The sequence below is a fragment of the Apteryx rowi genome, unplaced genomic scaffold, assembly GCF_003343035.1.
Source record: "Apteryx rowi isolate R43461 unplaced genomic scaffold, aptRow1 scaffold_25, whole genome shotgun sequence".
Taxonomy (NCBI): Eukaryota; Metazoa; Chordata; class Aves; order Apterygiformes; family Apterygidae; genus Apteryx; species Apteryx rowi.
In genome coordinates, this window is record NW_020448863.1 from 3833069 (window position 1) to 3857688 (window position 24620).

The 24620-nt window shown below is 37.8% G+C and overlaps 1 protein-coding gene across 1 annotated transcript in view; it reads left to right on the plus strand.

Annotated features, from left to right (window-relative positions):
• GYS2 (glycogen synthase 2) overlaps positions 1–21559 on the plus strand; it is a 48868-nt gene extending 27309 nt beyond the window's left edge. Inside the window, exons 6-16 of the mRNA XM_026066906.1 lie at positions 5169–5286; positions 5706–5826; positions 8731–8837; positions 11602–11661; positions 12379–12457; positions 13171–13284; positions 15236–15362; positions 17211–17306; positions 18851–19014; positions 20226–20306; positions 21338–21559. Coding sequence (XP_025922691.1) covers positions 5169–5286; positions 5706–5826; positions 8731–8837; positions 11602–11661; positions 12379–12457; positions 13171–13284; positions 15236–15362; positions 17211–17306; positions 18851–19014; positions 20226–20306; positions 21338–21559 — 1289 coding nt within the window. The remainder of the gene's footprint in view (positions 1–5168; positions 5287–5705; positions 5827–8730; positions 8838–11601; positions 11662–12378; positions 12458–13170; positions 13285–15235; positions 15363–17210; positions 17307–18850; positions 19015–20225; positions 20307–21337) is intronic.
• The last annotated feature ends 3061 nt before the right edge of the window (positions 21560–24620 follow it).

Here is a 24620-nt window from a genome sequence, read left to right on the forward strand (position 1 = left end):
ACACAGACATGAAGAACGAGGCACATATGCACAGGTATGTTTGGCTACGCTTCAGAAAATAACCAATTTTCAAAAAAAAGGTGCAAAATCACTTGAAACAGATTCTAGTAGCACATATAATCCTGGAGATATCAAGTTCAGCACCATTTAGTGACTGCATTCAGCACCATTTCATGGGAACATTAGTTTGCCTCCATAGATGTTAGACTTTCTTTTCAGAGATACCTACGCTTCAGGAGTCTTGTCTATATAGTAGGGCTCCCAGTGATAACAATGCATTCAGGTCAACTGATGAAAGTTGAAGTTGGAATCTTTGTAATACATTTCGCCAGCTTATATAGAGTCTGAGATTTGTTGCTTTGATAGCAATGAGTGATATATTCTTTTAGAAATGTAGGAAAAAACATTCTCATGTGAAAAGGAATGCTAGATGTGATTTGCTTTCCAGTGCTAATGCTGTTTTTCTTTACTTAGTATTGAAAGATAAGAAGCCGAAAAACAAACTATAAATCAATACAGTTCATTTCTCTGTATCTCTCACAGGTAAGAGTGGCAGTGTGGTTGTGGTCTTGGGACCTAACCATGACAAGTATTTTTCATTAGACCAACTGGTATAGATTGAAAAAATAGTCAATATACTAATGTGCCCAAAAGTATGTCTGGTTTTCCCCATTATATTAGTCTCATAAAAGATGGTATTTATTGACAAACCTTGCCTTGTTCTGTGCATGAGGTTTGAGTAAGGTAATGATCCCAGTTTGATGTGTCATTAAAGTACTGTGTAAATCAGTATAGTGCTTTGTAAAGACAAGCCGTGATACTCCATCTGCAGATATGCATCACAGGGGAAAAACTGCAAAACAATTCTGAGACTATTTAGCAGGTGCATTCACCATCTTAGCTGGTTATTTTAAGTATAACAATACTCAAATGGCTTTGGTGKTTTTTTTGGTTGCCTTATTCTTTATAGTTTTGTTTTAGGTGAATTGGTAATTAAAGGTTTGGGACTGATAACCCTGRTAACTGCAGTGCTTCAAGTCACATCATGGTTCATGCATCAGAATAACAGAGAAACTGTCCATTCATTCCTTTGCCTTATTACTGACAGACTATCCGTAGGGTGATGAACTTAGAAGATTTTACTTTTTCAATTTAAACATGAAAGCCACATCTTAAAAGTAATTCAGGTGTTTGGTCATCTAATCTGGGATATCTCTGAAATGTCTTGCTTTTATGAGTGCAGAGCACTTGACCTCTGAAAATCAGACTTTTGAAGCTGGTTTATTTGCATGAGGCTTCACCCCACAACAGCTACCCTTGAAAATCATAATTTATGTTTTGGGGATTTTAGGAGACTGAAATGAGTCTTAATTTGGGAGTTGAATTTGGGAGATTAAGTCTGCAAACTGCTCAAAGAAAGAAATTCAGTTGAAGCTGAAGAAAATTCCATGCGCAGAGGTTTACATGCCTGAGCTTTTACTGTTTACTCTTGCAACTTTGAAGAAACCAAGTAAATATATCTAAGTTTTGGCTTAAAAATTATTGACATATATCATGCTTSATGCTGAAAGAGTGAGAAGGAAATTCAATCAGAAATGCTACCCCAAATACTAGAGACAGTTATAAGTGGAAAATATGTCCTGCTGGGTATAAATACTTTAATAGTTTTCTTTGAATATTAGACCATAAGTAAACTGTGTAGGAGTCTATTCTTACATTATTTAGTCTTACTGAAGTTGTGAAATCAACATAGACATTGGCTGTTCAGAAAGGTCAGCAAAACTTCAGTAGGTCGTTAAGCTTCATGTCTGCAAAAGGACATGAGTATTGCAAGAATTTGTAAAATTAGCCTTTTGATCCACTTAAAAAATAAGCTTCTAAAAGAGAGTGTGTGTGCAGAATAGGCACAGAACAGCATACACTTTTATTTGCATTTGAATTTATTGAGAGGTAAACCTGATAACAAATGTGTTAACCAAAAACAGTTAAGGAAATGTAGTAAGTAGAGCAGTCTCTGCTGCTTCTTACTAACATTAAAGCCAGATTATAATTTACATTATAAACATCATCACTTGGAAGAGCCCATCTTATAATTCAGTAGACATGACTGAATAGAGAGTTTTTGCACTGGGACAAAGGACAGTCTGCCATGTTGTTAGATAAGGTGCACAGTCTACATCTAACACAATGACTGCTTGCATTAGGCTGATTCCACATGTTGCTGTTGTGCTTCATGTTTTGATCAATAATTTATAGTAAATCATATTTATCAAAAACTTGCATCTCTAAAGTTCCATCTGTTTTCTCTGAAGTATCATGCAAGGTTCTATTAGTGATCATAAAATATATTCTCATGATTTGAAAACTGCTATTATGGGATTTGTAATTATTTTCATTGAGGTAKGAAACATATTTGTCATTGGCAGTAGAGAAGACTTTTAATCAGAATTCCTAGAGACTTAGATATCAGTTAGATCTAGACCAAGACTTTGTATCTGTACATATTTGATCAAACCCATAGAACTAATCTCTGAAAAAACATGAATCAGCCATGAATCTTTGTGATTTATACATAGAAAATATCATCCTGTGGTATTATTATTTATATATTTATATAAATGCCAGTTTCTTTCCTGTAGATACAGAAGTCAAATCATTCTGATTTGATCTACTTGGGGCAATTTTGAAACAAAAATGTCATTCATTCATTAAACAAAGAAACCCAAAACACTGAAAGTGAGAACAAAGCCCTCTTTAATCATTTTTCCCCAGTGCAGGGGAACATTGCATCACAGATTTTCAAAATATTTTGTATGTTGAGCAGATGTAGTGAACTGGATGCTTTGGGCCACCACATCCATTCTGAATCTCCAAGGCATAAGTAAGAGTTAGATTCAGCCCCAATTCAGATGAAAGGGTCAATGGAGCTGCTGTTGCATCAAAGAATGTGGGAGCAGGTGATACACTGGCTGCCTCTGATGGGAGAGAGTGTCCAGATGGAAACTGGCCAGAAACACCCAGTCAAGGATTCTTTCATTGTTGGGAAGAGCTCAGCTGGCTTTCAAGTGGTCGCAGTATCAAAGCTATGTCCTGCATCAGCTAATTCTGAACAATTCAGCCACTGCTGAACAAGAAGCAGGTCAGAGAAAGAAGACATGCTGATAAAGAGAAAGATGGTTGGAAGGCATTTCTGCTTTGCTGACCTGACACTCATATAAGACCACAGCAGGCTTTATTCAGAGCAGCTCCTGTGTAGTCCTATAGTTCTGGGCAGCAGAAGATAAGAACACAAGTGTTTTTGTTAAGCCAACCAATGTTCTCCTTTCTTCTCAGTGGGAGCCAAACCCTCGGAACTTAACCAAGTAAGGATTTGCTACTGAAGACTGGTCTTCAGTTCAAAACATGTTATTTCATGAGAGGTCCATCAAAATTTTGTTATTTCATGGGTGCTAATGAGGGCTGTAATTTTATCTACTGCTATTTAAACTAAAGAGTCTTGAAATGCTTTATAAGGTAAATAAAGAGCACTCACAGATCACTTATCTGGCAGGGAAATACACATACTGCCAAAGTAGACTATAAATTTTAAGGAAGTCAGAGGTGGCCATGGCATTTGCCAAGAAAATGTCAGCCAAGTATACTGGACAGCATATGGAGAACTGATTGCACTTATTTTAAAAACATCTGCATATGTATTCAGCCAAAGAAGCCATAGATGTTTTAAAGTCTCTGGTAGTCACTCCAGAAATAAGGGATAGTTTTGTAATAGGTGAGATGCTTCATGCTGTGGGTCAGGTAGCCTTGATCAAAAGACCACAATGGCAGTAATGTTCAAGTGCTGTATTGGTGGCAGCCAAAAGAGACTGTGCTCACATCAGTAGCCCTGATGTCAATGGGAGTTAACCATGCGCACTGAGATCAAAGGAGATGCTGTTTTGTCTACATGAACACTGTGTGATACTAGGGAATGATGTCTTATGGAGGATCCTATAGATGACACATAAAACTGAAAAAATGACTACAGTTAGTGGTTGTAGTTACTAGAGAGCTGATGACACTTGCCAGGAGAACAAGTATTATGAAATCAATACCAGTAAATCCTCTGATAATTAACACCTCTTGCTTCTCTAAAGAGTCTTTGTACTTGAATAATCTGTGGTTTGTAAATTGGTATAGCTCTACTGAAGTCATTTTCTAACTGTGAAATATATCTGCTGAGGAACTGCCCCCCCCTTTCATTTCTAGGTATACCTTGCTTTCATGAGCTAGCTCACGAGAAGGAAAATGGCATTCTTTTCATTTACTTTAACTAGATTTAGGCAAGCCATTAAATAGCTGCTACGTTCTACCAGAAGTGGGGAGGGTGGCTGAATTTAAGTGTTGTTTGGAACAAGCTATGTCCGTCCGTACCTCCACCTTAGAAGACACTGGAAATGAACAAATTTTAACTGTGAGATGCTTTGAAATCTGTGAGGAGAGCTGCCATCAAAGTGTAAATAATACTATTCTGTGACTGTCTGTAGGAGAAATCCAACAGATTACTGAAAGGTGGTCCTTTTAAAAATGTTTTGTATATTTTCTCTTTTCCAGTAAATCCTCAGAAGCCTTCTTAGAACAGAGCTCTGTTGTGCCATATAGTGAACAAGTGCATAGTACAAAACACTTTCTGCTCTCAAAAGTATTCCATCTATACTGATAAAGCAGGCAACAGCAATATTAAGAATAAAGAAGTAAAGGGATGTATTGCACAAAAAATGGCTAAATGGAGGTATAACTTCAGTCCAGATAGGACAAAATAGCTTCCAAAGCTTTCTGAAATAGTGTGGAGAAACTCTACTGTTCAGTATGACCTATTCTAATGTCAAAATGATACAAAACCACTTTAATGTTATAGATGGTGGAGGATCTCATGGAATGGCTTTGTGGAGTAGGCCCAAGCAGTTGCTTTAGAACTTCACCCATGTAATTATACGTCTACAATCTCCTGGTATTCTCCAGTCATCGTGCTGGCAAAAATCCTTGTGTTAGACAGTGCTGTTCCCTACCCATGACTAGTAAGAATACATTACTTGTTCACATATTTGCAACTGAAAGACACATTAGTTCTTTCCTTAAAGATTTCTCTTACTCTTAAGATGTCTACCTCTGCCTTTTCTCTGCTTTTCCAGATGTTGCCACCCCAAATGGCTTGAACATTAAGAAATTTTCAGCAATGCATGAGTTTCAGAATTTGCATTCCATGTACAAGGCTAGGATCCAAGAGTTCATTCGAGGTCATTTCTATGGGTATGCTTTTACTTTTCAAAAATTAGCAATGGTTGTCCAATACTATTTAAAGCAAGAACCAAAGCAGAAGGACTGTAAAAAATACTTCATGGATAAGGTGTTATCACCTTAGTTACCAGCTTAGTCAAATATCTGTCTGGGATTTCTCAGTCACAAACTAAAGGAATTCTAGAAACCAGCTATGGCTCTGCTTAACAGATTGTGGGATCAGGCAGAAGGCCTTGATTTTTTTCATTATTTACTCAAAACGGAATTTGCCAGGTTAAGATGGTCACCTTAATTTAAAGTAGTGCAGAAAAGCCTTACTTTCATTATTATCATAGGATAATAAATTCCTCCAGAATAGAAAATTGTTGTGCATTTTGTTTGATCACATCTTGAAACACTTAGTACTTATCTATTTGTTTGCTTGGTTTCAGCCACCTTGACTTCAGTCTTGAAAAAACCTTATTTTTCTTCATTGCTGGAAGGTACGAGTTTTCCAACAAAGGAGCTGATATGTTTCTAGAGGCCTTATCAAGATTAAACTTTCTGCTGAGGGTAAGAAAGCTTTTGGAAATGCAGATAACATAGAGCTTATGCACAATTTACCATACTATGGAAGCCACATGCAAGAATTTCCATGCCATACTTTGGTTTGTAGGATAATAATTATGGTATATTTGGAGTTTTCATAAAGCTTTCTCTTTAAATCATCAGATTATATAAAAATGTCAGGTTGTTTAGAAACAAAGTAGTTAGTTAATGGTTAAAGAAAGTAATCCATGGTTACCTCCCTTGGTTTTACAGAAAAATGCTGAAAATATGACTCAAGAATGTACTGTAAAGGTCTAGACAAGAGAAGGCAAATAAAAGTAACCTTTTAATGATGTAATTTAAAACCAGCTTTTTAAGTCAATCACTTAACTCATTAGGACCTGACCATGATCTCCGAAAACTTTGAGTACTATTAGTGCATTGGATGGGAATCTTGCATTTAAAATTCACAGTATGGCAGGAGCCTGATGAATAGGAAGCCATTTGCTCCTTCGGGCTTCTGTTTCCTCAACCAGATGAGTGCAATGTTTCTAGATGCCTTTATGCAGTACTGTAATGAAGATAAGACCTAGGCATTGTCATTACCAGAAAACAGAGCACTCACCCCCTGCAAATGAGGTTGTTGAAAATATCTCCAGGTGTGTCCTGAAGACTGATGCATTTAAAATAAAAAAAATGCTAATCAGTTTTCAGTCAACTAGCAAAGATCAATTGGCTGTTGTCCCAGTCTGTCTCTTTAGTACTCCATCATTTAAATTACATGGAAAATCTGAATAAAAATCTTGATACTATATTGTCAGCAAAAGCTGACAAAGAATTGTGGAGTCTCCTTCTCTGGAGATATTCAAAACCCRCCTGGATGCAATCCTGTGCAATGTGCTCTAGGTGACCCTGCTTGAGCAGGGGGGCTGGACTAGATGATCTCCAGAGGTCCCTTCCAACCTCAGCGATTCTGTGATTCTGTGATTCTGTGATTCTGTAATTAATGTTCAAAGCCCTAAGTATACTTGTTCTACCATCACTATCTATTAATACAGCATTAAAGTCTGTAGACTCCCTGGAAATACTGAATCCATTCACCAGCACAACAATTCACCTCATATAACTTTAGTTTTTCCTCTGCAACTTTGCCAAACACCTGAGTTCTGTTGTTTTGGAATGCTGTATAACATCAGGTACCTTTTAATGGCATTTACACATCTCTGAACTATAAACGTTGCTGAACAATGATTGCAGCTCTCTGTTATTGTATGTAAAGACTGATGTGACCTCAATGACAAGCTTGGCTGATGGGAAGTCACAGGCAACTGAAGCTAGTTTTGAACCACAGCACTGTAGAAGGGTGTATTGGGTCTTGCTTCTCCCATAAGCTGAGCATAGCTTTCTTATGTTACTGTTCCAACATATGTGCCAGCACCTGATTCCATTGAAAATTAGCCCTTCAAAGAACACTTGTTCAATAATTATTTCTGGAGGTAATCCCATTGGGAACAGTAAGATACCTGTGCTATCTGTGAATCTGAGAATGATGATACTTCTTAAACAAGTCTCCAGTGGTGTGTCTGAACCTCAAAAACACATAACATTGGATGAAATTATTCTATTTTATAGAGCCCTTTTCCTTTACTACTTGAAAACCTTACTGACATTTTGAAGATAAAATATTTATGTTAGGACAGATTGTTAATACACACAAAGATCATGGCATAGTGAACTTTGAACCTGMCTTAAAGAGAGGGAGGGGAAGAATCTTAAAATGGCAGATTGCTGACAGAGCTTATTTTATGTCATATATTTTCCTGTACCTCAGTCTAAGAGAAGGCATGCTAATAGCCATTGTCAGGAAAACAATATTAGACAGTATCCCAACAACATTCAACCATCAGAGAGACATTCCAAGCAGGACAGCATAAAAGTAGCTTCAAAATCATCCCTCCTTTTCCCCCCAATTCCTCAGTGTCARAAGGAAAGGATATTTTAATGGTAAGAATCTTTGTGGAGTATGGCTTACATATGCAACCATGATTGGATCCTGGCTGGCATCCTTTCCTCATAATTATGTGTCTAAACATCTTTCAGCATTTTCTAGAAAATGACATTAACACATACAGGCAGTTCTTTGAGTGTCTAAACTTAAAGTTTAGAATGCAAACAATTCCAAAAACTTAATTTTTACATCTCTGAACTGTTCACTCTTAGCTTTTCTTTAAAGAGTTGCTGACAGGAATACAACCCCATTCTTCTCTATGCGAAGAATTCCCCATGGACTTGGTATTGTGAACCTTGTTAGTGCACAAGGGGAAGACAACAAATTAAACTGTCTGTAACAAAAGGGTCAGATTTTTCAGCACAGTTTTTGCCTTGCARTAGTTGAATGTGATAGATGAGCAAGAAGTTGCTTAAAGCTTTTTGCGTGTCTGACAGGTTCTCTCCCTGATGGTTCAGGTAGGCATAAGTCAGCCAGTGTGGACGCTATTGCTAGAGAAAGTAGTTCTGCTTGCTGCAGGGAATCCCATCTATGCCTAGGCATACCCCAGATAACTAATTTCTCACCTTTTTGAATGAGAGAATTTTGTATCAGATGAGAAAATCTGTTTATGATTTTGTTTTATTTTCACAGTCTGTCTTCACATCCTAAACCATGCTCTCTAAGCCATGAGAAGTGAGGAAGACCMATATTGCCCAAACTAGAATTGTATAAACTCTGGTTACTTATACTTATCCTCCACTATCTCTCTGATTTGACATAAACTTCACAGGTAATGAAAGAGGGATAGGATCAGAGCCTTCCTGGAAAACCAATGAAAGTGTAATGGGTTTTTCTGTGACCAGCTCTCAGGATTAAAGTGGTCTGTGATACCCTGTAGTGGTGTGATATTTTTTTCTCTCCATCTCATGTCCATGTAGGTTCATAAGAGCGATGTTACAGTTGTTGTGTTCTTCATCATGCCAGCAAAGACAAACAATTTCAATGTGGAAAGCCTGAAAGGACAAGCAGTCCGGAAGCAGCTCTGGTAATTGCCATTCTCATTGAGGACCTTGTAACCTCCCCATCCAATAACCCTTTAAATGCTATGTGATTCCACAGAGAAAGAGACACATGCTATGAGGTACTTTTAGAACGAGAGACACTGTAAAGCTGAAGGGTCAAATTCATTAAGGAAATCAGTAGTAGGATATCAAGGATTAATTTTGTTAAAAAATGTTATATCACTCAGCATATTCACAGATTAATTATCTAAGTGGGGAAATAAAAATGTGCTTCTCAGGTGGCTAGAGCAGTTAAACTGCTGCAGAAGTGAGGAGGCTGGTCTTAAAGCTAAGGGACTAAAACCAACAAGACCTGGTTTCTGTTTTTATGCCCGTGTCTCACGGTGTTTAACCTCTTTCCAATGACAGTTCTATATTTATAAAATGATAGAAATCTAAATGGCTTAGAGATCTGTAGGTAACGGAACTATGTAAGAGAAGGATACTATTTTTGTTGTTATCATATTAACTGCCTCCAGCAGATGATCTCTGGCTGAGTTTCTCAATATTCAGTAAACAAGCTGAAGTCTTTGAGTAATTGATACTAAAACTGCACAATAACAGTGACAGAAATAGTGTCACAATAGCAGTGACAGAAATAGTATAACAAGGGTCATAACAACAAGGACTTTGCCATATCTGGAAAAGAAGGCAGATAGGAGAAATCAATCTACTCTCTAGATTGTCTCTGCAGTCATCCCACAGCAACTTCTTGGGACTTCCAGGAAACATTCTACCTGGTTACCATTCTGGAAACAGGTGCCACAAAGATATAGGTTGGAATTAATTATCTAACTTTGGCTACCTAAAAACAATGCATCTGAGCTGCCTTCACTGCTGGTGGAGAGTGATGGTTGACTCCAGATAGTGATTCATCCTAGAAAAGTGTCTAAGATGGGTGAAGTGAATCATCCTCTGAAACTGACTCTCACCCTCTGGGGACTTGTGGAAGGGCCACACAGCTAGCCTAACCTTAGATGGCTAAAGGTAAGACAGCCAGAGTTTTTAATGAGAACTCTATACTTAAGAACTGGCCATCCAGATGGAAATACTCTTGAAGTAAAGCAGGGCCTGCAGTGAATTCAGTGGGCAGTGTGCCACTGCTGTAGGGCAAGGATCTGGCTCTAAATCAACTCTAGGAAAATAATGTGAGTGCAGTGAGAAACAGCATTCTTGGAACAAGCCTTTTGGGTTTTGGCTCAGCTGTCTTTTTGGTATAAAGTATGCAATGTTTGAGTAAAATACAACAGGTAGAAATTAAATAAATAATAGGTGATATATTAGGAAAGTTGAAATGAAATTAAATATGCAAAGGTTTTTGCCTGTTTTAACTCTACTACCTGATTATTCCTCTGTGTGCTCAGTAATGCAGGAACAGTAATAGCAATAAAGATAACCTTAAAGATGTGAAATCAGCAAAAAATACTGCTTCCAGCTATTCTTCTCACTTTATTCTGTGAAAAGCAAAATACCACCTGTGTCATGTTGTGCAGTATTGTCATGGTTATCATTTGCATCTGCTGGATAAAACAACCTGATGTCAGTATGACATGATTGTATTAGTTGATTTTAAGAATGCCACAGAAATTAAATACAAGAAGAGGCTGGCAGTTATCAGGGGACAGAAGATGGCTGATCTGGGATATAAAAATCCCTGTTTTCTGTGCTGCTGAAAAAGCAGCCTATCCTATCTGAGTAAGTTTCAGAGATGGTTCATGGCATGAGTAAATGAAAACACGGTCATGAGGGGACTGGCTTGCTGGGATTTGGATCAATTAGTCTGGCATCTAGCCACTTTACAACTCACCCAAAATTAACACTGTTGTGACTATGTGAGTTGGGAGAGAGCAACTAAAAACAAGTATGTGGATTCCCAACTCAGCAAAGTTCAGAATTTTACTTAACAAATTTTGTCTCAGCCCAAAGTCAAATTCTTAGAAATTAGAAGAACAGGAAAAATTTCAAGAAAGGGGGCATTTGAGTTGAATTGAAAGTGCATTTGCTATTTTGAGAGGAGCGTCTTCACCTGTACTTTCAAGCACTGTGCTATTCCATCTAGGGGCAGGATAACTTAAACGGCTCTTTGCGTTTAGAATAACTGTTCCCTGGAGTTCATTCACAACTAAAATATAACACTTGTCTGGCACAGGTTTTATTATTAATTTAAAACATGGTCTGAATTTTCCAGGAAATTTCCTCATTCGCAAACAAATTCATGGAAAACTACTTTTAGTCTAACCCTTATTTTTGAAGTTTTTTGAGTTAGGAAATAGAACAGAAAGAGAGGGAAAGAGCTTTCTTTAAAAACCCTATTTGCTTAACTCTTACATCTTACATCTTTTATTAGGCCAAAATAAATTTGGAAATTTCTCAGTCTTGATTAGTCAATTGCCATGTTTCTCTGCTTATAGTCATATATTCATATATGCTCTTTTCCATAGCAGATAAAGTATGGTCTACTGGGTCAGAGCAAAGTATTGGAATTAATTACTACTGAGTTCCTCTCCTGGCTTTAGTAGTGCATTTGTCTTTGGATGCAGATCAAATCCTCAGCTGCGCTGAAATCAATCAGTATGGCTGCTGGYTGGGTAAAAGACCTTTGAGAACCAGACCTCTGTCTGCTTCTGCATTCTTGGTTCCATCAGTATACATGAAAGCACATTTTACTTTCCATCAGCAGGAATCTCTTTTATTCTGTCTTTGTCCTGGATGTGCCTGTTTTACACATATATTTATTTATTTTCCTAGGGATACTGCACAATCTGTGAAAGAAAAATTTGGAGAGAAACTCTACAATGCCTTGTTAAAGTGAGTGTGTAGATTGCTTTGCTCTGCCTTGCAGAGCCATGTATTCAGCTGGCTCACCCATGGTGTTTCTGTGCTTCTACTGCTTGTGTAAGAGGATTTTGTGGTGCATAGGAAAGGACATAGGAGAAGGATATGGGGCCCTGTGCTCCATATGCAGATTACTTGTACAATAGGCAAGTCACAAAGTTTTAAAAAAAAAATTAAAGGTGCTAGCACCCCATTGTGGAAAGAGTCTTTAGAGACATGGAGGATGTCTCTTAACACTATAGCTTACTCACTGGCAAAATTGAGTTATCTCAGTTTAAAATAACAGTGAAGACAAAGTAATGTGAATTAGTGGCTTGTTCATATTGTTTCAAAAGACAGGGTGAGTTGGAAATGAAGCACAATTGAGACGATTGGCAAAATCAGCAAAATAAGCAAAAATAAGGTCTGTCTGAAAAACAAAAAAGCACTTCTTTCAACTTTATTGGACACTAATTGGAAGGCCAGCAAGCTCAGACATTATTCCACGTCAGGGATAGGGAGAATAAAATGAAGAGAATATTAAAAAAAACATGAAAGCAAAGGAAAGATTCATGTTGACAAGATGGGCTTCAGATCAGGCGCTGTTTGCTGTTTCTTCATTTTCTTTATACAACTTTAATGGAAGCTTGTAAACTCAGAAGGACTGATAGTAAGCCATTTGGTAAAACAGGCTCTGTATTGCCTCTACAGAGGAGAAATTCCAGACTTGAACAAGATACTTGACCGGGATGATATAACCATTATGAAAAGAGCCATCTTTTCAACTCAGGTCAGAAAACACATTCATTATTTATACAAACATGCACTACAAATGATAAACATAAATATGTACAAAGATTGTGTATGACTTATAGTGATATGTATGCACTGAAAAATAAGTTTTAAGCAAATGTATTTCTCATAGGTAAAATTTAAAGCTGAGTTGTGATTGTTTTTAATGAGAATATGACCCAAAATAATTGTTTTGGGGAATCCATGGATCTTCCCACAGTCACATGCTGGACACAAATCTTCCTTGTTCTTTTCTTCTGCATTAAGTACAAAGTCTTCGCACTGTCCTTAAGGCATTTTTTGTTTTGTTTTGTTCTTGTTTTATTTCATGTCTATTTCTGAAGCCTGATTTTTTCAATTTTTATGAAATATGTAAACTCAATCTCTTGATAAGAGATAAGATCAATCCCTGATCACTAAAAACCTTTAAAATYAAATTTTAGGTCTTTCTAAAAGTTGGTACAAATACATTTGTTTTGACATATATGAAACAAGTTCTGCGACAGCTTTTATGACCTCACTTGTGGGTTGGGTTACGCAGGAGACAACATTGTATGATCATAACATTCCTTTCTTATCTTAAAATGAAAGGATAAAATCCTATCCAAGTCAAAGGCAAAATCTCCCACTGACTTCCACTAGCCTAAGAGAATAACAGGACTCTTTCCCAACAGTTTTTCCCGGCTCATGGAATGTCTTTACTTTCTTTAGCGACACTGCCTGCCTCCAGTGACCACCCACAACATGACTGATGATGGCAATGATCCAATCCTCAATACCATCCGACGCATTGGCCTTTTCAACAATCGGACAGACAGAGTAAAGGTACATTCTCTCATTCTCATTACAGATATAAAGTGGAATTTCTTTAAACCATCTCAGTCTGGCTCATTACCAAGGAGGTCACAGTCAAATTCTTGATAGACATGCAATAAAATGCTGCTAGAATACTTCCTCCCTCATCCTCTCTTTCCAGGAGTAACAGCCAGTCACTTCACAGATATCCTCATTTGCCGTTTAACCAAGTTAATTTCAAGTCAGAAATCTAATGTTAGGGATTTAATTGTTCTCATCACTGCCTCCTGTTATACTCCAGAAATACTTCCTGTTCATGCTGCGTTCATGTTTAAATCAACTGCTGAAGCTAAACATATGTAAATAAATCCTTTCCTGTACTTCCACACCTATCTGACCAGATCACAGAAATGATCAGTTCCCACTTTCGCAGGTTTCCCAAAGCTTTTTTGGTCTCATAGTCTCTGGCATTATCCCTACTAACTATGACTTTCTTTTCATCTACCTATTCAAAGTAAAACCTAAAACTGCAAATTGCTCCTCTTCCAAACCTTGTTTTGACAGGCAGAGCTATAGTATCTCTGACAATGACACATCACTTGTTCTCAGTATTTTGGCTTTTAAACCTATAAGGATAACTCAGTAGCTGTTTTTCTATACTTCCTAGTATACCTATTAGTGGCATAATATAGTCTCTGATAAGCATATGTCTCCAGTGAGCTCTGAGAACATGAATTAATATACTAGATGTAACAAAGGTAGGTTGGGAGGATACACTGTATACARCTGTAATAAAAAAATCCTCAGAACTCACTGCTTGAAGTCACTGAGAAAGCAGATGACATATAACACCACAGATACCTCTTCCTGCTTCTCAGCAGACTTGATTGGCTAGGTATATGTCAAGTTGGTACAAAACTGTCGTTATCATTATCATCAGGAAAATTGCCTGCTGGCTAAACAGTCTTAACGCTTAAAAAGCTGCATGTCATGGACAAAAATTCTGTGAGACTGAAACAGAAAGTCATCTTGAGAGCTGTATCGCATGTCTGTGCAGACACAGCTGGCATGTGAAATCTAGCCTCAGTGATGCCAGTGGAAAATCTTGTTTGACTCATTGGAACTACACATAACGAGCTTACAGTCCATTTATTAGTTGAATACATTCATGTGTTGATTTATCCAAATGAGTAGCTTGACTGCGTTATTAAGGAAGGATAAAAGCATATCCTTATATGGAACAGTGGCTGAACTATGTTTATTTGGGAAAGAAAAGCCCAAAGAATGTTAAATGCATCCCTCACACCTCTTTCTCCCAAAGCTGACTGGACAGCATTACACAAAGCACTTCTGCACTGGCCAGTGGAATATGGGGCAGTGACCCCAAACTCAACTCTAATCTGAGCCAGCAGAATTGTGCAGATAAATTAGCTCGGATCCTGTAAGTGTTATAGGGACATTAGCCTAAGCTTTGTCTCTCAGCAAGATTAGTTAGTCCACACATAGGACTGTATGTCTGATTCCAAACTTCTCTCAGTTGGTGATAGATTCACTGAGCACCATAAATGTTCCTATATTTCAGTTGGATGCTGTGAAGCTCAGGAGTGCTGTATCCTCCTGAGACCTTCTCTGGAACAAGGCATATGCAACAACATACAACAGACAACAGTACTGCTAAATGCCACAGCCACAGGCATAATCCTCAATGTACATAGTCTTCCTTGCTCAAAGAGGATAAAGCCAAAGACCTGTCCAGAAAATAGTGTTTGATATCAGTAGTATTTTTAGGACAATATAGCATGCAGGCAGGATATAATGTATTCTAATAGGGTAACTGAATTAGATAACAGGATGGGCAAAGGAAGTATTGTCCGGATACTTCAGCAAAGACCAGAGTGAAGAAATTGCTTGAGCTTATACATAATTAAAATGTATTGATGACAGTTTTCTTTCAGCTTTAATGTGAGTTTTGAATATCCAGGTGATCCTACATCCAGAGTTCCTTTCTTCAACAAGTCCATTGCTGCCCTTGGATTACGAAGAGTTTGTCAGAGGCTGCCACCTCGGTGTATTTCCATCATACTATGAACCCTGGGGTTACACTCCAGGTAGGCAATATGTACACTAACTACTATCAAGAGATGAATATCCATTCTGTTGATGCAGAATAGCTTTACAGACAGTATCTTCTGGAGTGCTGAAAAAAATCTTCTGACTCTGTTTCCTCTGCAGTGCAAAGCTCTTACTGCTGGCAAAATTTGGGAGCCAGGTGGTATAAAATGGCATCTACTGATTGACAACTGCTCACATTTGTCCCTGTGCTGGACCCTTTCCCATACTAGCATGTAGTCTTTTGATTTTCTGTGGCTTTAGAACAAAAAATCATTTTTTAAAACTTGATTTTTAACCTGATTCAAGGATTTGGAAAGAAGATTTAGAGGAATGTACATACTGAAAAAATAGGGCAAGAAATCTGATGCTACCAGCAGACATACTTCAGTGGATGTAATTCAAGATAACCATTAAGTTTGATAGACATTTGCAAATTTACAATAACTACCCTGCCACCTCCACCATACCTTAGATATTTACCACAGACACTTACAAACAGTGATAGAGGATCTTACAGACTTAAAGGGAAATTTCTAAAGGTACAGAGAACGTAGTTTCTAACTTAAAAATAGGTACCAGATTTACAAAAGGCACTTAACACCTACTGAAATCAGTACAAACTATGAACTTGGATACCTATGAAGATCAAAGCATAGGCACCTGTCTTTTTTCCTGCTCTCCAAAATATTTCTTATAGTCTTGATAAGCATCTGAAAGTTTGGATGCTCCTCTGAAGTGCATTTATTGTTAAAAGAAACCTTGCAAAGCTGATCATTCTCCAYAGCTATTTAAGTACTTTGTTTCTCCAAGTCAGAGAGCTATCCAATTCCAAGTAAGACAACTGTCTTACATTCAAGCAATTTTCCTGTTCTAGTCTCAGCTAAGGTATAAATAAAAACATGTGACAGCCAGGGATGATTTTGAAGTAAAACTTTAAACTAACCTAACCAGAAAAGTTAGACTGTTACTTACCAATTTGGAGGAAAACTATGATTTATACTACTTAAAGGAATACTTTCTATTTCCTTTACTAATGCAAAAGTAATTCTCTTTATTGATACCCATGTAATTCTCCCAGAAACTGTAAGTGATCTTCTTAGGTGGATTATAGCTCTATTTTATAGTCGCCAGTTTTATTGTCACGTGACTGAAGGTCATATGGATGGCCTTCAGCATTTTAAAGACCAGAGTATCTTACTTAATCTGTATGCTGCCTTAGGTTAGGCTGAAGTTCATCAATACAAACTCTTTGACCTGAATAAATAGTTATTCTTTCTCACAGTGATGATAACAACAAAAGATGCATATATTTTATAATTTTATAAAATAAACTCCACATCTACTTTGAAGGTAGTCCTAAGATAATGATGTTTTTCTTTTTTGCTATAGAGACCAATTTACAAACAATGAATATTAAAATATGAAGTTTAACACACTCCTGCATTTAAGAGATTCAGTTTTGCAAATAGGCATGAACGCCTAATGACCATGTGCATAGAACAGGCTCCAATTTAAAATCCAAACAAAAAGTCCAGACATTACATTGGGAATCTCTATTTCAACACTAGACTATCAGAAAGTGTTCAGTTTTGGGAAACAAAAGTTTTGGGAAACAAAAAGATATGTTCACAAAGCAGTGTGAAAATTTTTCTTTAAACTTCTATTTTTTTCTTTCTTTTTTCTTTTCCTCCAAATCCAGAATAAAGCATAATAGTTTTCCCTTGACATTTTCAGAAGAGCTCTAGTTTTGTGGGACCTTCTGTCAGCCTTTTTTTTTCTCTCAAGGTGAAATAATGCAAAGCATATTGTCCTGAAACTTGTTTTTCTCTATTTTTTTTGGGCAGCTGAATGTACCGTGATGGGCATTCCCAGTGTGACCACAAACCTTTCTGGATTTGGCTGTTTCATGCAGGAACATGTTGCTGATCCAGCTGCTTATGGTAAGATTTTTAACAACTCATCAATATACTGCCTCCCAGTTAGGAAAGCAAAAAAGCGTGGTGACAAGGCTGTGACCCCTCAATTTTGTGCTTTCACTAGTGCAATAAGGTTCATTGGGAGAATATGTTCAGAGCTCTGAATACCTGGTTAAACTGAATGAGCCATTCGAGCTTTGATATTAATCCAAAATGTTTCCTGGTTTTACCTCTCTCATCCCTCTTTTAGCCTTTTGTCTGCTGTGTTTTTCCAGACTCAGTATTCCTCATCCCTCCTCTAGAATCTCCCAAAACTTCCCTTCAATACCTCCGGTTACACCATAACATGTTTAGCTCTTCAAAAGAAGCAGTGAAGTGCTTCTCTTTGAATAGTCTAAGAGGATGTATTGGGACTTCAGCAAACATTTTCAGCACCAGTAAGGCTTGTATCCGCTAAATAAGGAGTTAATTAACATGTGCAATAGGAGATAAGCCTGTGATGATAAAAGGAGCTTATTTATAAATAAGAATCTGCTCCTAAAGCTTCAAAAATGGTCCATGATCAGAGTGTGGTGAGGAGGAGGGTAGGCAGCTCCTGGTGTATCATGACAATAGTGAAAATGTGCCTGAACTAGGGCCTCTTTCTAAATACCTTGAATTGTCTGCACAATCATATGGAGGCAGCTTCATGCTAGTGCCACCTGTGTCCTCAGCTGGTTGCCAGGATAAAGCCGGTTGCTGATTATGTCTGCACCAGCCTGGGTAGACATGTCTATGAGAGCCTTCGGAAAGGTCACAGACCGAGAGCATGTCACTTGCTCTTCTCTGCCAAAACATAGATGTGGGCACTGAAATAACTCACTGTACAATCCTAGGGGAAACCAGGCACTTCAGTTAAGGTAGCTGGGAATCTGCCTTATCTATTAAGATAGCTGAGGTCTATTCGCCTCTTTTTACCAACACCTTGATGTAAGGGAGTAGGCAAGAATTGACTCTGGCAAGCTACACAGAGGGAAATTTTACCTTGGCCTTCTCTCTGCCAGAGTTTTACATCGATTGATGTATGTGAGTTAGCCATCTCTATGGAAGACATTTGCGTTTGTACTGGAAACAGTCTCTGTCCTACAGGCTGAGTCTGACCAACCACACTTTAAATTCTACCACAAACTATGAAAGCATGAGACTTTCTTTTTAAGCAATCAGTATTTTAAAAATGATGGGGAATAAAACTGATACCTCTTTATCCATAAACCCTTGAATATTTTTGGACAAACTTAAGCAACAACAACAGCAGCAAAGCCTCTGAGTTATGAATAATTTAATGAATTTCAGCTGGAAAGGTAAAGAAAGTTAAAATACAAAAAATAGATATTTGTCTGCAGCTTTCTGTGCCATCGGAATAGAAACAACTGTTCCAGTTATAGCTGCCACTCTGACTTCTCACATTAAAAAAGACATCCAATACATGTAATGTTTGTAAGACTGTGTGCGACAGAAGCTGGATTAGAAATGTAGGCGATCAGATCCAATTTTCAGTTCCACTCATTCTCCTTTTTTGTGTCCTTCAGGCATTTACATAGTTGACAGGAGGTTCCGCTCTCCTGATGAGTCATGCAACCAGCTGACTCAGATCCTGTATGGATTTTGCCAGCAGTCCCGTCGCCAGAGGATCATCCAAAGAAACCGAACCGAGAGGCTTTCAGACCTGTTGGACTGGAGATACTTAGGCAGGGTGTGTGAAACTATATAGTATAGATATTAAAAATTCCACATGCATAGTGTCTGATTAACAGTCTTCAGCATCAGGCTGCAATGAAAGGAGGCAACCCTTTTCTGAAAAGCACCTGTCAAAGGTGTCACAATCAAAACCTGCCTTTACATTGCAGTGTTATGCTTCCTTTCTCCAGTGCTAAGGAGAGACTTGACTTAATTCAATAGGTTAGAGCAGAAGTCAAAGACATTGTGGTCTTTGCACTCCTGGTGCTAAAGGCAATGCAAAAACCTTGTGTTTCTGTCAACACTAGCATCCCGATACTGAGTAAGTAGGATCTGTGCTCCAAAGTCATCTGGACTCTTTCAAAAATCCTGTCTGTTCTTCCTAAAATACCACTGGGCCTTGTGGCTCTTCAGCTTTTCTAGACTACATCTGTGCCTTAAAGGAAAAATAGTGTTTTTTATATGACACAGAAAATGCTGCAGTACCATACACTTGAAAGAACCTAGCAAACCAGTATTCTCAAGTCCACAGAAGCAAAGGAATGTATCAGTCCTGTAACTATTCTGTCATATTATTGTCCTGTTCTCATATCTGTGTGAGAACCTTTCTGTTTATATGGGTCCCAGCACAGCATAAGGCTCTGACACAATAAGCTATTTTTTCAGTGCAGGTGATGGAGACTGGTGAATATAGTGGATTTGAAGTTCTCTAAAACCATCAAGTAGTTTTGCCAAATTCATAAATACCAAGCATCAACAAATTCATTAATGTGTCTTGCCTCTAACATGCTTCCTATGCAAGGATATACAAGGAGCCTGTGCAAGGAAGTTTATTTGTATACACAGGCACTCTTAAAAATGTACATTTTCCTGATTAAAAAAGAGCCAGTTCTATCATGAAGAATAAAGAATGTCTGTGACTCACTAAGAACTGCACTGACTGAGATGAGTGCTGGTTTCCATCTTGATACACCTTAATCTTATGGAAACCTTATCTGGCTTCTGTTCCAGACTCTGCTCCATTGCGAATCTGACATGAGTGGTTCACTACTTCACAGCAATGTGTTCATTACAAGTGGCAATATCAGTTGGATTCTCCTCAGCTGAAAACATATTCAGCCTTTGTTCAGTATCATCTTTGAGAAGACACTCATTTTATGCTTTCTTTCCTGCTTAAATCTATTCAAGACTTTCTTGACTTCTAAAGACCTCTCTTTTATGTTACAGTATTACATGCATGCCAGACACTTGGCCCTCAGCAGAACATTCCCTGACAAATTTGAAATGGAACCAAGTGCTCCGCCAAAGGTAAAGTCTGCTTCTGGAGATGAGTTCATCTGCCTTTTAGCTGCTATACAGAGAGAGAGAGAGCATGAGAGAGAAACAACAGAGTTAGCAAGTTTTGTTTTAACTGAAAGGGAGCAGGAAGTCACAGTTACAAAACCAAGTTCCAGTCAGGAGCTGTAATGGTATCAGATGCAAATGACAGGGGCACCAGGTGCGATACAGGCACTGTTCTCCAGGTGATTTAGAATGATGTGGATGGAACTATGGCATTTTAGACAAGCCGAAGAAGTGGCCCTTGGTGTTCCTATTAGAAGACTGGTAGCTTCTAATTTTGCTGCTGATAAAGGCCATGGGGAGGTTCTGTAACTCAATAAAAGGGGAGTTGTGGAAGGATATTCTGGAAGACAAGAGGCAAAGTATTGTTTTCATCTGAACAGGGTATGTGAGGAGGAGGCTGTGGCTGGAACTGCAAAGGGTCAGAATAAAGGCACACACACATGCAATCAGTTCTTGCGTAATGTATATTAGCACCAATTTGAGAATGCAGGCTGCTCAATTCAGATCTAAGAACCATATTGTTTGAAACCAAATTTCCAGACACCTCCAGACAGCAGCTCAATTTTTGACATAATGAGAAAAGAGCCTCAGGCCAAAACCCCTTGTTTGGCTCTACTTTTTGCAGAAATTACAATATAGCTAGAAAACTGTTTTAAGACTGCAGACTAATTCTGAATTTCTGTAGGTACATTCTGACTGTGAAGTTCAGAAGGATTTTGTGTAGGGGTGAGGGTTTTAAAGCTTGATAAAGATACTGAGTTATATTTTGCAGCAAGCAGTGCAGGAAGGGCATCATATCGTTGCATGTACTTGCTGGCACAGAAGGACTGAGAGAATCTGCATTCAAGGGAATTTAGTTTTAGAGTGCAGAGCAGGTCTAGCTTACATCCCATCACCAGTGGTTTGCTTTGCAGTGCTGACAACCTTAAATTCCTGTATACAACCAAATGAGGAACACTGTGATAATATATATAACTTGCTTCTCTCTCCGTCAGACGGAAGGTTTCAGGTTCCCCAGGCCTTCGTCAGTGCCACCATCACCCTCTGTCTCTCAGCATTCCAGCCCTCACCATAGCGAAGGGGAAGATGAAGATGATGATGAAAGATATGATGAGGATGAGGAAGCTGAAAGGGATAGGCAAAACATCAAGTCTCCCTTTTCCCTTGGAGTACTGCCACAAGGAAACAAGCAGCAGCATGGAGAATACAGGAATTGAATTCATTGCTCTCATCCTGGCAGGGTCTCCATCCACTCAACAATTTCTCCTGTAGACTTGGCAAGCTTTGCATTAAGGACAATGTGGTGTAATTAGGGGAATCTTAAGTGTTACTTGGGCTACACTGTTGGGGAGCCTAATGTTATTTTACCCTACAAGTAGTTTAAATGACAATTCTTTTGTCCCCCCGGAGATAGAAGAGATTTCTCAAGCTTAATAAACCTAGAGAATAAACCTAGAGACAGTCCCCTCATGAGCCTATATGTACTGTAGATAATATTTTTGTCTGCATAATCATCTATATTAATCAGAGTCCATGCTGATAGCTCCATTATGGTTGTTCCAAATGAATCCGTGCTTCATTTATGTCTCCCCCTTTTCCCTTCCCAAACTAACATGAACTATAAGCCAGAACTCAGAATATTTAGAGAAAAAAGTGTTACACTGGGGAAACCTTGGCAGGGTTAAAAAAGATAAATTGAAAAGAAAATGGTCTTTCTTCTTCCTTATGCTGTTTATTTTATTGTAAACTTACATCATTTAAAATATTTTTTTTACAGTGCACAGAAGTGTCTTGATCCAGTTGTAAAACATACTTCCTGTGGAAAAATATAAAGTCTTATGCAGTGGGCATTTTAATTTTTAGAAATAGATGAAGTCATCTTTCTGAAGTCTTTTAGACCCACAATAAACAGCAGACCATTTATTTTCTGATTCCTCTGGTATGTCTCTGTTATTGTTTTTGTTCTGTCTTAGATTAAGTTTATTAACAAACTAGTTTGGGGAGGATATTAATGTGACTTAGCTCAAGAAAGTGACAAAATTTGCAAAGTAATGCCTGCCCCTGCAGACAAACCTACATACCATAGAGCAATGTGGCAACATTCAAAAGCAAGTAACCTTATTTCTGCCAATTGTCCCATTAGTCCTTGATCTATTTCACTTTTTCAGAAGAGACCTAATCATAATAATTAATATTAAAAGAATTCCAGGAACACAGCTGCCCCAAAGATATAATTTTGAAAAGCATCTGAAACTTGTTTTCAAAGTGCTTAGGGAATAGCTGAAACTCAACATGAGAACTAGACATCTGGATTGCCTTACAGATAGCTTCTAAAGGTTTTTCAATTCCTAGAGATGCAGAGAGCGCCTGAACAAGATATTCAGGAGTAGATCTTAATATGAGGACACAAGGAAGGAGATCCATTTTTTATTTTTAGAAGTTTGTGTATCAAGGATTTCTCATGCTTTTCAAGATTCCCAGGAACTGATTCAGCCTGTTCTTCAGGAAGTAAGATAATCTAACCTTAGGAGGTATTTACTTTTTCTATCAATTCTAAGGGGATGGCCAGCTTTGATTAGTCACCTAACTTTCAAATGCTTAACTGACATTAGATGAGGTGGATCTTACTAGAGGTCATAAAAAAAAAAGTGATGGTGCCTATCTGCATTTTTGGCCACCTAAAATCAGGTTTTAAATTGAAATTTCATTCTTAAGCTACTCTGGATACCTAAAAAATAACTATTCTCAGAGGACAGGCCCAGATTTTTATGGCAAAAGCTTAATTTGGATTTTAAAAGAATTGCCTTTATTTAACTATTTTAAAATAACTAAAAACAATTAGTGGGTAGTTATTTTTGATGTGAAAATTCTGAAAACAAAGGTATTTCATATATTTTTCTTCATGCAGTTTTCAAAGTGGAGAATAACTGCATTTTGTCAATTCAAAAATGTAGGTTCTTCCCTGGAATGATTTTATCTCAATTAAAGTTCCTTTGCAGAGTCAAAGAATGTAATGGCTGAGAATCTCAACAAAAGAAAATTTAAAAGGCACATGAAGCAGCAAAAAGACATGTTAATACTGGACAGAGATTATAAAAAGTTCCTCTTTTAAATCATAGTGAAAAGTCAAAATCTTGGAAAAAAAAAGTCAAAAACCTGGAAGGACAAAAATGGATGTGGTAGGTCTAAATATATTTTTTGATACCTTAGCAACATTTTGTTTCAATTTTGACCTTTGTAAGTGTTTCTAAGCAAATAATTTACCTTTTTTGAAAGAAAATTCACTTTAACATCAAAACAGGAATTTGTTATGTTTCAAAATGTTAAAACTTTTTTCCCAAACCATTATTGATTTAAAGCTAACCTTTTCTTCAAAAAAATATTGATTTCAAGAAATTTGACATTATTGTTTGGACTTCACTGCACCATTGCACTGAAGAAAAAATTTTACCCTAAATCCCCATCATCAAAATTGCATCAATTAATATCCTCTGAAAATGATCTGGCACTTTCCTTTCTTTGTTGCCTAAAATTACATGGTAGCCGCACGGTGATGAACATCTGTTTATCATCATTGCAGACCCAGCTTCACTGCGGTGCTTGAAGATGTGATCACTACATATGTACTGTAAGTCATGCTAAATGACTGAGGCAAAACAGACAATATGCAATATGGAAGAGTTTTGCTAGGGTCGCATTAAGACAGCTTCCCTTATTCTTGCTGCACGAGTGAACAAYATGCATGGTCCAGGTTGCAGGTTGTCTTAGACATGCCCATGGTGCTTGAGTTCCCTGGGAAAAATAGAGAGCTGTCATGACATCCCACAGAAATTCAGCTGCATTGGTTTCAACACACTCACGTGCTGTGAGCAGCCACCCAGTGACAAAAAGTGCACAACTTTCCAGATATGACTAATGTGAATGCTGTGCCTGTTCTTCTCAGAAATGGACCTGCAGTGGCCAAAGTGACCTCTGCCTCATGTCTCTAAGCTTATTTTAGTTCCACCTTGAATGTTAGGACTAGCTGTCAGTAGCAAGGCAATATAGCTACAGCAAAACGTTTCTGTCTTTTGAGCCTGTAGAGTTAGAGGGAATGGCTTTTAGATCATTCAAGACAACAGACTGTCTCACTCGAATGCCACACATTTCTAACTGACATCTGACAAGTTTGGTAGCAACTATCTGTTATACAAGCAATTGTCTGCCATATTGAAAATATCAAGGTTTCACAAACACCTCCTTCCCAAGGCAGAACTTTTATTCTGTTTCATAACATTT